A 13529-nucleotide genomic window follows, 5' to 3' on the forward strand; every position below is an offset into this window, starting at 1 on the left:
GGAGACTTTACACACATAGCGGTGGGTCCGAGGGTGAGTGGCGAGGAGGGGTAAGCTCGGAGTCCGAGCGCGGCTCGTCGGTAATACCCGCCTTCGCGACGCGTCGAGGGGAACCGACGTGGGCCGAACCAGGCGCCGATTGGACGTCCCGACGAGTGGGGTTCGGGACATCGGTGGCGCCTTGAGGGCTCCGCCAATCAGCTGCCTCCGTCGTGGGTTTTTTATCCCGCTATTTGCACCGAGGACGGAGAAGAACGGTCCCCCCCACCACGTACCCGCAGTGTCCCTCTTGCACCCGGGTAACGCGCGCTCTCCATCTCGCTCGCGCGCTCTCTCCCCGTGTACTCGTCGGCGCAGGAGAGGACACTCTCGTTTCGGGATCCGCCGAGGTAGCACGCGTTTTCACGAGACGGGAAGAAAGTGTTGGATCGAGCGTTTCGCGTACGTAGCTGCGCGAGCGTACGCGTCGCGTCGATACTCGTTTTTGTTCGTTTCGAAAGGTGGTGTTCACCGCGCACAGGGTACAGTGCCTACTCCGAACCGTCTGGTGTGCGCTGGTGTGCGCTGGGCACAGTGTGTGACAGAACGTCGCAGGAGGATGCGGCGTTGCCGGATGCCGTAGGCGCGAATACGCGTACGATCGTACGGTGCGGTGGGACTGCCGAGGAGAGAAGTGGAGGCGCGCGCGCGTTCTTGCCCCGACGGAAAGGGAGAGAGCGAACGAGCGGCGTCGATCGATCTCAACTCGCGCGACCGGAGGCGGAAGATCGCGGGTTGTTGGTGCGGCTGCGGCCACTGCGAACAATTCTCGTGGGCATCGTCGCGATCGTACGCCAGTGACATTTGCTGCGCGGTGCTATCGACGAAACGGGCTTGGCAACGTCGCATCGACTGCCCTCGCACACGAACGTGCGCGTACACGTACCTAGAAGGGAACTTGGGGTGGCTGGCTGGTTGGCTGGCTGGCTGGCTGGCTGGCTAGCAGGCAGGCTAGCGGACAAGCAAGCGAGCAGGCAGGCAGGCAGGCAGGCAGACGGCTTTCTTGTTCCGAGGACGGCGCTCCTGGTCGCGCCGTCTCTCTTTTCTACCTCCATTGCGCTTGCTCTTCCTGTCCCTCGACCCCTCGTCCTCGGTCAACTCAATCGCGCTCTCGTTCTCTCCCTTTCTCTCACCCTTCCACTCTCTTAACCTCTATCACTCTTTCTCTCGCGCTCGCACACCGCACGTACCGTTGAGAGCCTCTCCCTTCCCCTGCCGCGCTCTTTCTCTGCCTCTACCCCCTCTTCTCCTAACCTCGAGCGGATCGGGCGAGTCCACTAGGCTCGCGAGGGGAGTTCGGCAGACCTCGGCTCTAGTCGGCCTCGATCCGCAGAGTGCGTTGGACGCCGCGAGTCGATCGCTCCGGTTTCCGAATATTCGTGACCCGAGGGCTTGGTGCATACGTTGCGGGGCCGACGAGTGCCGTGACGCGTCACCTGCGCATACCCGCGGTCCGCGGCAGTCCGTATTGCGGCCAGTTTACGCGCTCAGTTCGGGACGCACTCGACCAGCGTATATCCGTGCGACGGCCATGTTTGGTGTTTACGACGTGAGGGGGAATCACTGACGTCACGCACGAACGGGCCGCCCGATCTTGCCCGAACGGAACGGCGACCAGGGACGACGGCGATCACGACCACGACGGCAGCGACAGCAGCACCAGCAACGATTGAAAGCGTGCCGCGCCACGCCGGTAGCTACTAACACACGCGCAACCAGCGATAGGCGACCACCACCGTCACCTCGCGTCGTCGGTAAAACTGACGAGGCGACCGCGAGCAACCGGTGCATCGACGGTGCGTGCGGAGTAGCCAGTGCACGTACGCGACTCCGCACGCTGCGGACGTGGACTTGAGTTCTTTTTCCAATGGGACGCGGCGCGTGCACGCCGATTCTGCTCGCCGGTTCCGTCGCAGCTACTGGCCTTTCAAAAAACATCGCGCGCACCGCCATCTCTCACTTTACTTCATCTCTGTCTCCGATTCCGTCGTCCCATCTATGACATAGCACTACTTTCGACGCTCCGCGCTTCAGCTTACGCTGTTGCATCACCCGATCGTTCGATTTGTCGATGTCGAATGCCGTTTTGCCAGTCGGCAGAGGACGACGACGCGCGCTCCGTCACTGACAACGAACGTGCGAGTGAACTGATCGATCGTACGAAACCATAAATAGAATCGCACGCGCCACGTGATAATCGCACGTGTTTTACCTCGACATTCCGTGTTCATCGCTCGGCGACCTCTTGGAGTCGATGATCGTCTACGTCTAAATAATACGTACGTGTCTCACGGTCGCAGTGGTCGATCGTTGTGAACGTGTTCCCGTGAATCGATCTGCCGGATCAGTGTGTCGATGCATATGGTGTTTCGCGGGATACTGCGCGTGATTCCCAGCTACAGACTGGCAAGCAGTTTCCGCGCCCGACCGGACCACCAGGATCAGGATTAATAATCACACGCGACAAGAGCCATGGATCTGGGTGACAGAGTTTACGCCGCGGAGCGGATCACAAAGAAGAGGGAAAAGCGGGTTAGTATCGCGAGCTTCGAGCTATCGTGTCGAGGTGGCGCCAGCAGGCGGAACCAGGCGCGTCGCGCGCCGTTACCGCCTCTAACCGCTCCTCCTACCTCCTCTTCTCTCTCTCTCTTTCTCTCTCGCTGACAGCCGGCTTCTCGGCTACCTCCTTCATCACGGCTGTTAAACCGTATTTTGCGACGTTGGACGTTAAGGTGATCCTGGAGTTGCTAGTGAACTATTTTTTCACTATAGCGACGGTAATTGCAGTTTCGAAAATTCTCTTTATTGCTTGTGCAGAATAAAAAACCCTTTTCCACAAATGAAGTATAGATAGAAAGAAAGCCCGCTCTACAGGACTTTATATTCAAAATGGAAAAAAGTTAAGGGGAAGCTGGAGTTGCTAGTGAACTATTTTTTCACTATAGCGACGGTAATTGCAGTTTCGAAAATTCTCTTTATTGCTTGTGCAGAATAAAAAACCCTTTTCCACAAATGAAGTATAGATAGAAAGAAAGCCCGCTCTACAGGACTTTATATTCAAAATGGAAAAAAGTTAAGGGGAAGCTGGAGTTGCTAGTGAACTATTTTTTCACTATAGCGACGGTAATTGCAGTTTCGAAAATTCTCTTTATTGCTTGTGCAGAATAAAAAACCCTTTTCCACAAATGAAGTATAGATAGAAAGAAAGCCCGCTCTACAGGACTTTATATTCAAAATGGAAAAAAGTTAAGGGGAAGCTGGAGTTGCTAGTGAACTATTTTTTCACTATAGCGACGGTAATTGCAGTTTCGAAAATTCTCTTTATTGCTTGTGCAGAATAAAAAACCCTTTTCCACAAATGAAGTATAGATAGAAAGAAAGCCCGCTCTACAGGACTTTATATTCAAAATGGAAAAAAGTTAAGGGGAAGCTGGAGTTGCTAGTGAACTATTTTTTCACTATAGCGACGGTAATTGCAGTTTCGAAAATTCTCTTTATTGCTTGTGCAGAATAAAAAATCCTTTTCCACAAATGAAGTATAGATAGAAAGAAAGCCCGCTCTACAGGACTTTATATTCAAAATGGAAAAAAGTTAAGGGGAAGCTGGAGTTGCTAGTGAACTATTTTTTCACTATAGCGACGGTAATTGCAGTTTCGAAAATTCTCTTTATTGCTTGTGCAGAATAAAAAACCCTTTTCCACAAATGAAGTATAGATAGAAAGAAAGCCCGCTCTACAGGACTTTATATTCAAAATGGAAAAAAGTTAAGGGGAAGCTGGAGTTGCTAGTGAACTATTTTTTCACTATAGCGACGGTAATTGCAGTTTCGAAAATTCTCTTTATTGCTTGTGCAGAATAAAAAACCCTTTTCCACAAATGAAGTATAGATAGAAAGAAAGCCCGCTCTATAGGACTTTATATTCAAAATGGAAAAAAGTTAAGGGAAGCTGGAGTTGCTAGTGAACTATTTTTTCACTATAGCGACGGTAATTGCAGTTTCGAAAATTCTCTTTATTGCTTGTGCAGAATAAAAAACCCTTTTCCACAAATGAAGTATAGATAGAAAGAAAGCCCGCTCTATAGGACTTTATATTCAAAATGGAAAAAAGTTAAGGGGAAGCTGGAGTTGCTAGTGAACTATTTTTTCACTATAGCGACGGTAATTGCAGTTTCGAAAATTCTCTTTATTGCTTGTGCAGAATAAAAAATCCTTTTCCACAAATGAAGTATAGATAGAAAGAAAGCCCGCTCTACAGGACTTTATATTCAAAATGGAAAAAAGTTAAGGGGAAGCTGGAGTTGCTAGTGAACTATTTTTCACTATAGCGACGGTAATTGCAGTTTCGAAAATTCTCTTTATTGCTTGTGCAGAATAAAAAATCCTTTTCCACAAATGAAGTATAGATAGAAAGAAAGCCCGCTCTACAGGACTTTATATTCAAAATGGAAAAAAGTTAAGGGGAAGCTGGAGTTGCTAGTGAACTATTTTTTCACTATAGCGACGGTAATTGCAGTTTCGAAAATTCTCTTTATTGCTTGTGCAGAATAAAAAACCCTTTTCCACAAATGAAGTATAGATAGAAAGAAAGCCGCTCTACAGGACTTTATATTCAAAATGGAAAAAAGTTAAGGGAAGCTGGAGTTGCTAGTGAACTATTTTTTCACTATAGCGATGGTAATTGCAGTTTCGAAAATTCTCTTTATTGCTTGTGCAGAATAAAAAACCCTTTTCCACAAATGAAGTATAGATAGAAAGAAAGCCCGCTCTACAGGACTTTATATTCAAAATGGAAAAAGTTAAGGGGAAGCTGGAGTTGCTAGTGAACTATTTTTCACTATAGCGACGGTAATTGCAGTTTCGAAAATTCTCTTTATTGCTTGTGCAGAATAAAAAACCCTTTTCCACAAATGAAGTATAGATAGAAAGAAAGCCCGCTCTACAGGACTTTATATTCAAAATGGAAAAAAGTTAAGGGGAAGCTGGAGTTGCTAGTGAACTATTTTTTCACTATAGCGATGGTAATTGCAGTTTCGAAAATTCTCTTTATTGCTTGTGCAGAATAAAAACCCTTTTCCACAAATGAAGTATAGATAGAAAGAAAGTCTGCTCTACAGGACTTTATATTCAAAATGGAAAAAAGTTAAAAAAGACAAATGCAAGTTTTTAACTTTTTTCCATTTTGAATATAAAGTCCTGTAGAGCGGACTTTCTATCTATACTTCATTTGTGGAAAAGGATTTTTTATTCTGCACAAGCAATAAAGAGAATTTTCGAAACTGCAATTACCATCGCTATAGTGAAAAAATAGTTCACTAGCAACTCCAGCTTCCCCTTAAGTACCAACAGGTTACGGAGCTGTCACTTGACACACGTCCGTCTCGCGAAATGTACTTACCGAACTTAGTGTGCAGCTACACCTGCACCTCAAGTTCATCGATCGATCGGCTTCGACACACGTGTTGCCATCGGCGAGATTATCGATTCGCTCTCGTTGCAAAAACCGCACAAGCGATTCCGTATTCTCTACGTCACGATATTAATATGCCTGTATTAATTAGAAAAAGATTTTTAAAAACGTCCAGTACGATTTCATATTTCATAGATATAATTGTGAAAGAGTAAAAGTGAAATACAAATAGCCCACAATATTTTCGCATAAGTGGTAAATTGGTTTGCATGTATTAAAAAAAATATCTCGACCATACCGTATTCTAACACCGACTGTACAATTCTGGTTAACGGGAATTTGAAGGCGAACAATGGTGAACTCGTTAACGGATAGGAGAAAGGCCTCGTGTGTATGATGATCAGTTGGTAGCAACTGGCGGCGTGTTTTTACGAAACGCACTATAAAACTCGTCTACTACGAGAATAAAATTCTCCCGGACAAGCACGAAACTCGCGTGACTCTTGATTTAAAATGTTAATTTGTCAGTCGTGTAAAAAAGCTTGAATTATTCACTGTAACATCACGAGTCGTAAATACCGGAAGATGACGTTAAATTACACAGTAGTTTCACGCCGAAGTAGAGGATCACTCTAGCAGTATTCGATACTGAGCGAATTAATCGTCGAAACGCCAGCGAGTTGAACCTACCGTTTCACTCGAAAACGGAACGATTTGCAAGCTCTGGCCAAGTCTCGTTCCTCGCAAGACCGATTCAGCGTCTAGCTGCGAGCGAAATAAACGAGACTCACGGGGAGAGTCGACTGGCGCGTAAAGCATTAAAGTGCATTCACTCGCGAATCGATGACACGATTGTTACGCTATCGACATGTAACAATATCGGGTAACGGCTCGCGAAAGGATGACAACCCGCTCCACGTCGTTATCACGTCGATCATGTCGCCGTGCAATGCGTAGGGCTTCATTCTCGTCGCTTCGCGACGTATCGCGTGTGTCATTGTTTTCCAACTGTCACGCCGGGCGGCCTGTGCACCGCGATGGGCCGGCATGTGCCGTTTCTGTCATTGGCCCACGGCCAATGGTCGAGCTACTCGTGCACGTCACATAAAACCGTACTATCGACCGTGCGCCGCGCGAAATGGATTCGAGAATCCCGAGCGCGCGCGCCAGCGAAATCGCTCATTCTCACGCTTCTATCGGTTCAGAAATGCAATCGCCGACATTGCGCTCGGTCCCGCGGCAAGTTCGAGCAGGATTAGCGCATTGCGTTGTATTAGGGGTGTGATTTAGTTTTGAGGGTTTTTTTGCTCAAAAACGCATGTATTTAAATATGACAATGAATGAATACCTTAATCAAAATATTTTCCTTCCTTTTCTAGAACTTTTTCCCATCTTTCTGGCAAGAGATCGATTCCACCACGATAAAATCACTCTTCTTTTCAGTTGATCCATTCGTCGACGAATTTTCGCACTTCTTCCAAATTATCAAAGTGTGTATCCTCTAAAGCGTGTTGCATCGACCGGAACAAATAATAATCGCATGGAGCGATATCCGGAGAATACGCGGGGTGCGGTAAGACTTGCCATTCGAGCTCTAATAGTGTTTCTTTCACTGATAACGCAACGTCAGGTCGAGCGTTGTCACGAAGAAGAATCACTTTCCGTCGTTTACTCGCAATTGGTGGTCGTTTTTGGTCCAATGCTCGCTTCAACTTGTACAATTGGTGTCGATAACGATCAGCCGTGACAATCTCATGCGGATTTAACAGCTCATAGTACACTATCCCACCAAATACAGAGCATTACTTTTGAACCGTGAATATTGCGTCTCGGAGTGGATGTTGATGGTTCGCCTGGATCCACCCATGATTTTCTGCGTTTCGGATTATCAAAATAGATCCACTTTTCATCCCCAGTAACAATCCGAGACAAAAGACTCTTCTTTTTTTGCCTGGCGATCAACGAAATGCAAATGTTCAACCGGTTCGCAATGGCACTTTCCGATAATTCATGTCGAACCCATTTCCCTTCTTTCTGAATTTTTCCCATTTCATGTAAATGTTTCGTAACTGTTGTACGATCAACATTTAATGCTCTGGCAAGTTCTGAAGTGGATTGTGTTGGATTTTCGTCCAATGATGCTTGCAAATCTGCATTTTCAAGCTTTCTTGGTTGTCCCGAGCGTTCTTTGTCCTTCACATCAGTATGACCACTTTTAAAGCGTCTAAACCAGTATTCACACGTCTTAATTGATGGGGCAGAATCACCATAAGTTTCCACAAGAATTCTATAACCGTCAGCCGCAGTTTTGTTTTGATTAAAAAACAAAAGCAACGCATGTCGAAAATGCTGTTTCGGAAGTTGCATTTTTACGATGATATAAACACGACTGTTATGCATCTATTGCTATAATGCTACTAAATGTCATGGATAATGTCAACACTGTAAGAAAAACAGTCATCGGAAACAGCTATTGGAACAAACTGACACTACAGCCATCTGTTGCAAAACCCTCAAAACTAAACCACACTCCTAATACTTTGAATAATTCGTATTGTGCTTTCAGCACGCATGCCCGCGCGTGGTATACTTTGGAAAAATGTTTCGTTATTTTCTGCAGCATTTATTTTTCTATCGGTCGGCTCGGTCTTCTAGTACGGCTCCTGACAGAGAAGAACGCGGCTTTCACCGATCGTTCGCTATTATCGGACGATCAACGAAACGCGACGTGGAAAATCGTTCAGGTCTGATGGCTGTAACGGTGCACGTCGAATTAATTATCGCACGATGATAGCTATAATTACGCGTATGTTGATAAGCGAATTGGCTTTCACCGATTGGCAGATCTTATCGGTAAATGATCGGTTCGGCATGCACGCGGTGCGAAGCGCGCAACACGTGGATATAACTTTGATGTTGGTCGGCGTAGGCTAATGATAGATCTAATTACGAGTAAATGTGAAAGTGATTAATGTACGTTTACGTCTAATAGGAGTATAATTCATGATTTGGTGTTGCGAAATGTCGGTACAAGTAACGTGATGCTGCATCTCAAAAATATATGACAGTTAATAAATTAAATTTAAAATTCTCAAGCTTAAATTATTCTTTGGCTTTGTTCTCTCTTTCTTTCAGTGATATATCGAAAAATATCGTGTGACTTTCAATTTTGCATTTAATAATCGTTGTTTTTACATTTGTTAATATTTTACTGACGTATTCGAGTGCAGTCTGTGTTTTCAAAAACGTATTCGACAATTAATTTGTCGTTATAGTTGTCAGTTCGAGGGTAGATAAAAGTCTACATGTGACAGTCAGGATTATTGAAAATAATGAAACAATTGAACACGCGCGCTCTTTCACTCTCTTTTTCCTACGCAACGTTGTGGTTGTCAATGTGTAATTATATCAAAATTCGATAATTTCTCTTCGTTCTTTTATATTCTGGTTTAGATCAATATTCATAAATTTTTGTCAGAATTCATTGTTTAACGTTCGTAAATTTTCGTTCGTTGGATAAACCATGCGTACAAAGAGTGTTCAAATTTACAAAATATTACTATCGACTATTTGTTTGTTACTATTTTATTATCGTATTTTGCTTTGATTTTTAGGGCAAGGTCGAGTACTTCGTCAAGTGGAAAGGATGGAGCAAAAAGTAAGTACAAATCAGAGATCTTTTGTTAGATCCAACGGTGTCTGTAATACATTTGTAAATTTGTTATTGTTCTTGTGCTTTAGATACAACACATGGGAGCCAGAGGAGAACATCTTGGACGTCAGGTTAATCGAATTGTACGAGGAAAGTCAAAAAGGCGGAGACGTGTCTACTAGAAGACCAAGGCGAAGGGATACCAGATATAGTGTAAGAGAACGTGCAATATATTTGGCAGGAATTCTTTCTGGAACGAAACGTTGTTGAATATATATTCTATTTCTTAGAAAGTATATAACAAATATTATATTTTGTATAGTTGACGTAAGATTGCTATCGCATCTCTTGAAGGTGCACGGGTCATCTATCGCTTCCGCGTTACGTTGCGAACCACTGTAATAGCTTAGCATCTCAGCGAATTTTATGCCGTTTATGACGCTGAACTAGTTTAGCTACCTATAAAATCTTCCTTCAGCTTGTAAAACAGTCGTAACTTAAAACAGAAAGTTAAGCACGGAAACTCGCAAAGTTGGATTAAGAAAATTCTTAAGCAAAAGCTGATCGATGACTATCTTCAGGAACAGGTGCTGGCTAATCTTGTTGTCGAAGAAGAGCCTGGTGGAGATGAAAGGGTGGGTGAGGATAGTCAGGATGAATCGACAACGGGCAGCACTTCGACGCCTCGTTTAAATCCAGTAGCACCTGACGAGGACACGCTCCCGAGTTCGTTGGATGGCCACGAGTCTCCGACGCCACCAGAATTGGCTTCGGCATTCAGCGTTGACTCTGACAGTTCCAATAGCAGTGCGGACAGCCCCTTGCTGCCGGCAGGAACGAAAAGGAAGGTGGAGGTGCTTAGCAAAGAATCCGGCAAGATTGGCGTTACAATTACTACCAGCAGTCCCAGTAGCGGTAGTGGCAGCCCGCCGCCGAGCAAAGTTCCTCGGTTATTGCCTCTGAAAAACAATCCCACTACCCCGGCTTATCACGTGAGTACTAATAATTAGAAAAGTATATTTACTCATTATTGGCGCTTAACACGTTGAATTAATTAGATATAATTAGATTACGACCTTGTAGACCTTTTTCATTTTATTTTTCTCTTGTAATAAAATTATTTAAGCCATACTGATCACTCTTCTGCTGGACAATCAAACTTGATGGATACATATAAAATTTATTGAAGATGCATACACGAATGTAGTTAGGTATTTGTTGACAGCAAAATGTCTCATCTGTGAGACATTAACGTAACGTTTAATACTAATGATTTTGGCATGTTACTTTGTCTTCGGAATGCAATGCCGGCTAATAAAATCTAAATTTCCCGTTACAGAACAACAAATTCAATGGTAGAAGGCCGTCGTCTTCTAGCGTGAAATCGACACCGGAAGAGCCTCTACCGGCAGTACCGACGACGCCGGCACCGGCGGTGCAAGACAAGAAGCGTCCCGAAGCCGATGTACCTCATGGACCACCACCTTCTCTTCCACGTGCACTACCAGCTCCCCTGTCTCCGCAAATAGACACTCCTTTGGAACAACCTACGACAAAGAAGAGACACTTGTCAGAGCAGAAGCAGGAGAAATCCAACAACGCAGTTGTTGCTGAGAAAGCGAACGGTCACAAATCACCTAGTCCCACGGACTCTTACACCAACAACAACAGGTTACCCACCGTCGTAAATGGGCATCATAGTCATAACAACAACAACAACAACAACAACAACAACAACACTTCGAGCATCAAGCAGACTGAAATTGCCAAGTCGGAGATCTACCCTCCGCTCACGAGTCCCGGCACAGATTATTGGCACGCGAGAAATCCCGTGGCGGATCAAGTGTTTATCACGGACGTTACTGTTAATCTCAAGACCGTTACCATCAGGGAGTGCAAGACTGAAAAGGGTTTCTTCCGAGAGAGAGATCCGAAAGAGACTCTTTGAACCACGAGGATGGTGTCGGTTGGTAGTCGCGCATCGCCAATCGGAAATATGTGCTCCGGATTGTATTGAATCAGTGTAAATATAAATTATTTTCACACGCTGGATGTAAAGAATGTGATGATCGTGGTACGAGGCGAGTTAAACTTTTCTAATGATTGCTGAGGACAACGTCACGGATATCGCAAAGAGGAGTATCCCGAGGATAACCGGATCAAATCGTGTCGAGATCTGTACAATCTTACGCTCTGTTTGGAATCGTGAGAACCATCGAGTGAACTCTGAAATCAAGATCGACTTGGTCTCAGTACGAGAATTCGTGAATTCCTTTGAAAATTGAACGAATTTACGAACAGCGTGTTTATAGTGTGCAGATCTGTGTATATCGATTGTAAAAAAAAAACGATGCTGAATATGACGAATTCATTATCGAGTGCACGCGGCGTATTCGCCATTGTATTATGGTATAATTGTATATTTTAAAACGCTTGATAGGTTTTAACTACGCTGAAGATCTGGAAAATGTGCTAGAGGATATCACAATATTTTCTAGTTGATTTTATTATTTGCTCGTCTTAGAATTTCGCTAAGGGAATACACAAGTAAAATCTTTAATTTTCGTTTTTACTACGGGATATACATACATATATATACAAGATATATCTAGACAAAGTATTTTTCTAATTCGTTTTTAGAATATCGAAGCTTCATGGAAGCAATTTGGGGGGAGATATTCCGAGTTATTTTGAGAGAAAAAAAAAGTGAGGAAAAGATTTTAACATTACGGTGTCGAGAATCTATCGAGAGAAACCTTTTTTGTTATCTAACAGAAAATAGATCGTGAAAGGAAAGTAGAAATTAAATTTTCTTACAAATATGCGTATATGGAAGCATAAGTGTTTTAACGGTAATCTGGATAATTGTTGAATAATGAAATTTCAAAAGGCTGCTTAGTGGGAAAATACAATCGTGCATAGATATTTCGATCATTGTCACTAATAATCATAGTCGCTGATTTCTTCCGTTTCGGTTTTGTCAATTCTTTTGTTGACTAACATAATTTTTATACACAACTCTATTCAATTTACAAGTTTTCTTATTTCGGATATCATGAAGCAGTAGACCGCTTGGAAAATTTTCAAGAATTCTAATTAATTACTGACTGAATGAATAACTTATAAATTTTCAATGATTTTTCTACTAGTATAATCTATTACAGTATCTTATTACACATGAGGATAGGAATCGGTGAAAATTGTAGAATTTTCTGTCACTTATAATATACAACATCAGGGAAATGCAGTGCGATTGTGTGATGAGAAACAACACAGTTTTTATTGTGGAGCTTCAGAAGTTCCTACGTGGATAATATTGAGTTGAACATCTAAATTAAATATATATTAAATGTATAGACTTTAATATATATTTAATATATTTATACATATTAAATTCATACATATATACGTTGCTTATTTATTATAACTGATATGAAGATTTAAGATTTCTACGTTTACAGTGTAGTTGTAATTAGATTGTACATGTATCTTATTTGAAAATGAGTACGACATTCAGCATGATGTTATTCCTCGTGTTGATTCCGCATCAAGTATAGCGTCTTTCTCCGCTAAATCTGTATTCGGAGAAATTTTATAGATGACTTTTAAAGGAAATTTGCTTGGCAACGCATCATGACAGAGAAATAGAAAATAGGTCTGTGTTTTAAAACGGGGCCATTTATGTAAGATTAGGTTGCAATTATCTATGCGGAAGCATGAAATACACAATTGAATTGTTGCGACGTATCACTGTATATTGTGAGTATATTTCTTGTAAAAATTGTAAATAATTGGACGGACTATACATCTCGTCATAACGGGTGGAATACATCGGAGAGGAAGGGAAAAAGAAAGCGGGATAATGGCTTGTATGATTCTGAATTATCAATTGTATATAGATGAAAAGCGGAAGATCCCCCCACACCTCCTTTAGTTATAAACGTAAAACTATAAGTATATAAGTCTATAGGAAGAAATTCTTTTCTTAGCTTTAGAACTTCAAGATAGACTGTGCGCGTACCTTTGTTTCTGTACTTATAAATATTCGAATTTACGATAAACTTATATGATAAACGTGAAACGATAACGCAGTGACTACGCAGGCATATACGATACGTGAACCCCGGTAGTACCAAATTCAACAGTAATTTTAGTTCTGTCTGGTACAGATTCCTTATATTTCAATAAAATCTCGACTTAAAATCATGTCTCGGTCAATTCAATTACTTCCTAAAAGAATCCTGCAAGATTTCATAAAAATTCAAATATTCTTTCGTGAACAAATGTTTATTGAAAATATATACATAGATGCATTGCTTATTAAGGGGATCCTGGAGTGGCCAGTGAACTCCGTCGCGGCGTCTGAATTACCGGCGGAATCGATGATTTTCCTGTATTTTCTTTTTATTGAATTCACAGAATGAAAAAT

General features: G+C 43.0%; 1 protein-coding gene across 2 annotated transcripts; it reads left to right on the forward strand.

Moving 5' to 3' along the window:
* Window positions 1–344: 344 nt before the first annotated feature.
* On the forward strand, window positions 345–13306 carry LOC105277071 (polycomb group protein Pc). 2 transcript variants are annotated; one of them, XM_011335219.3, is made up of 5 exons: window positions 345–2571; window positions 9063–9106; window positions 9190–9313; window positions 9688–10092; window positions 10440–13306. In XM_011335219.3, the coding sequence occupies exons 1-5, from the start codon at window positions 2512–2514 to the stop codon at window positions 11046–11048; spliced, it is 1242 nt and encodes a 413-aa protein (XP_011333521.1). In that variant the 5' UTR covers window positions 345–2511; the 3' UTR covers window positions 11049–13306. The 2 variants fall into 2 exon arrangements, with proteins under 2 accessions (XP_011333521.1, XP_011333520.1); XM_011335218.3 differs by having other exon boundaries at window positions 346–2571; window positions 9682–10092.
* The last annotated feature ends 223 nt before the right edge of the window (window positions 13307–13529 follow it).

Source organism: Ooceraea biroi, chromosome 3, assembly GCF_003672135.1.
Source record: "Ooceraea biroi isolate clonal line C1 chromosome 3, Obir_v5.4, whole genome shotgun sequence".
NCBI lineage: Eukaryota > Metazoa > Arthropoda > Insecta > Hymenoptera > Formicidae > Ooceraea > Ooceraea biroi.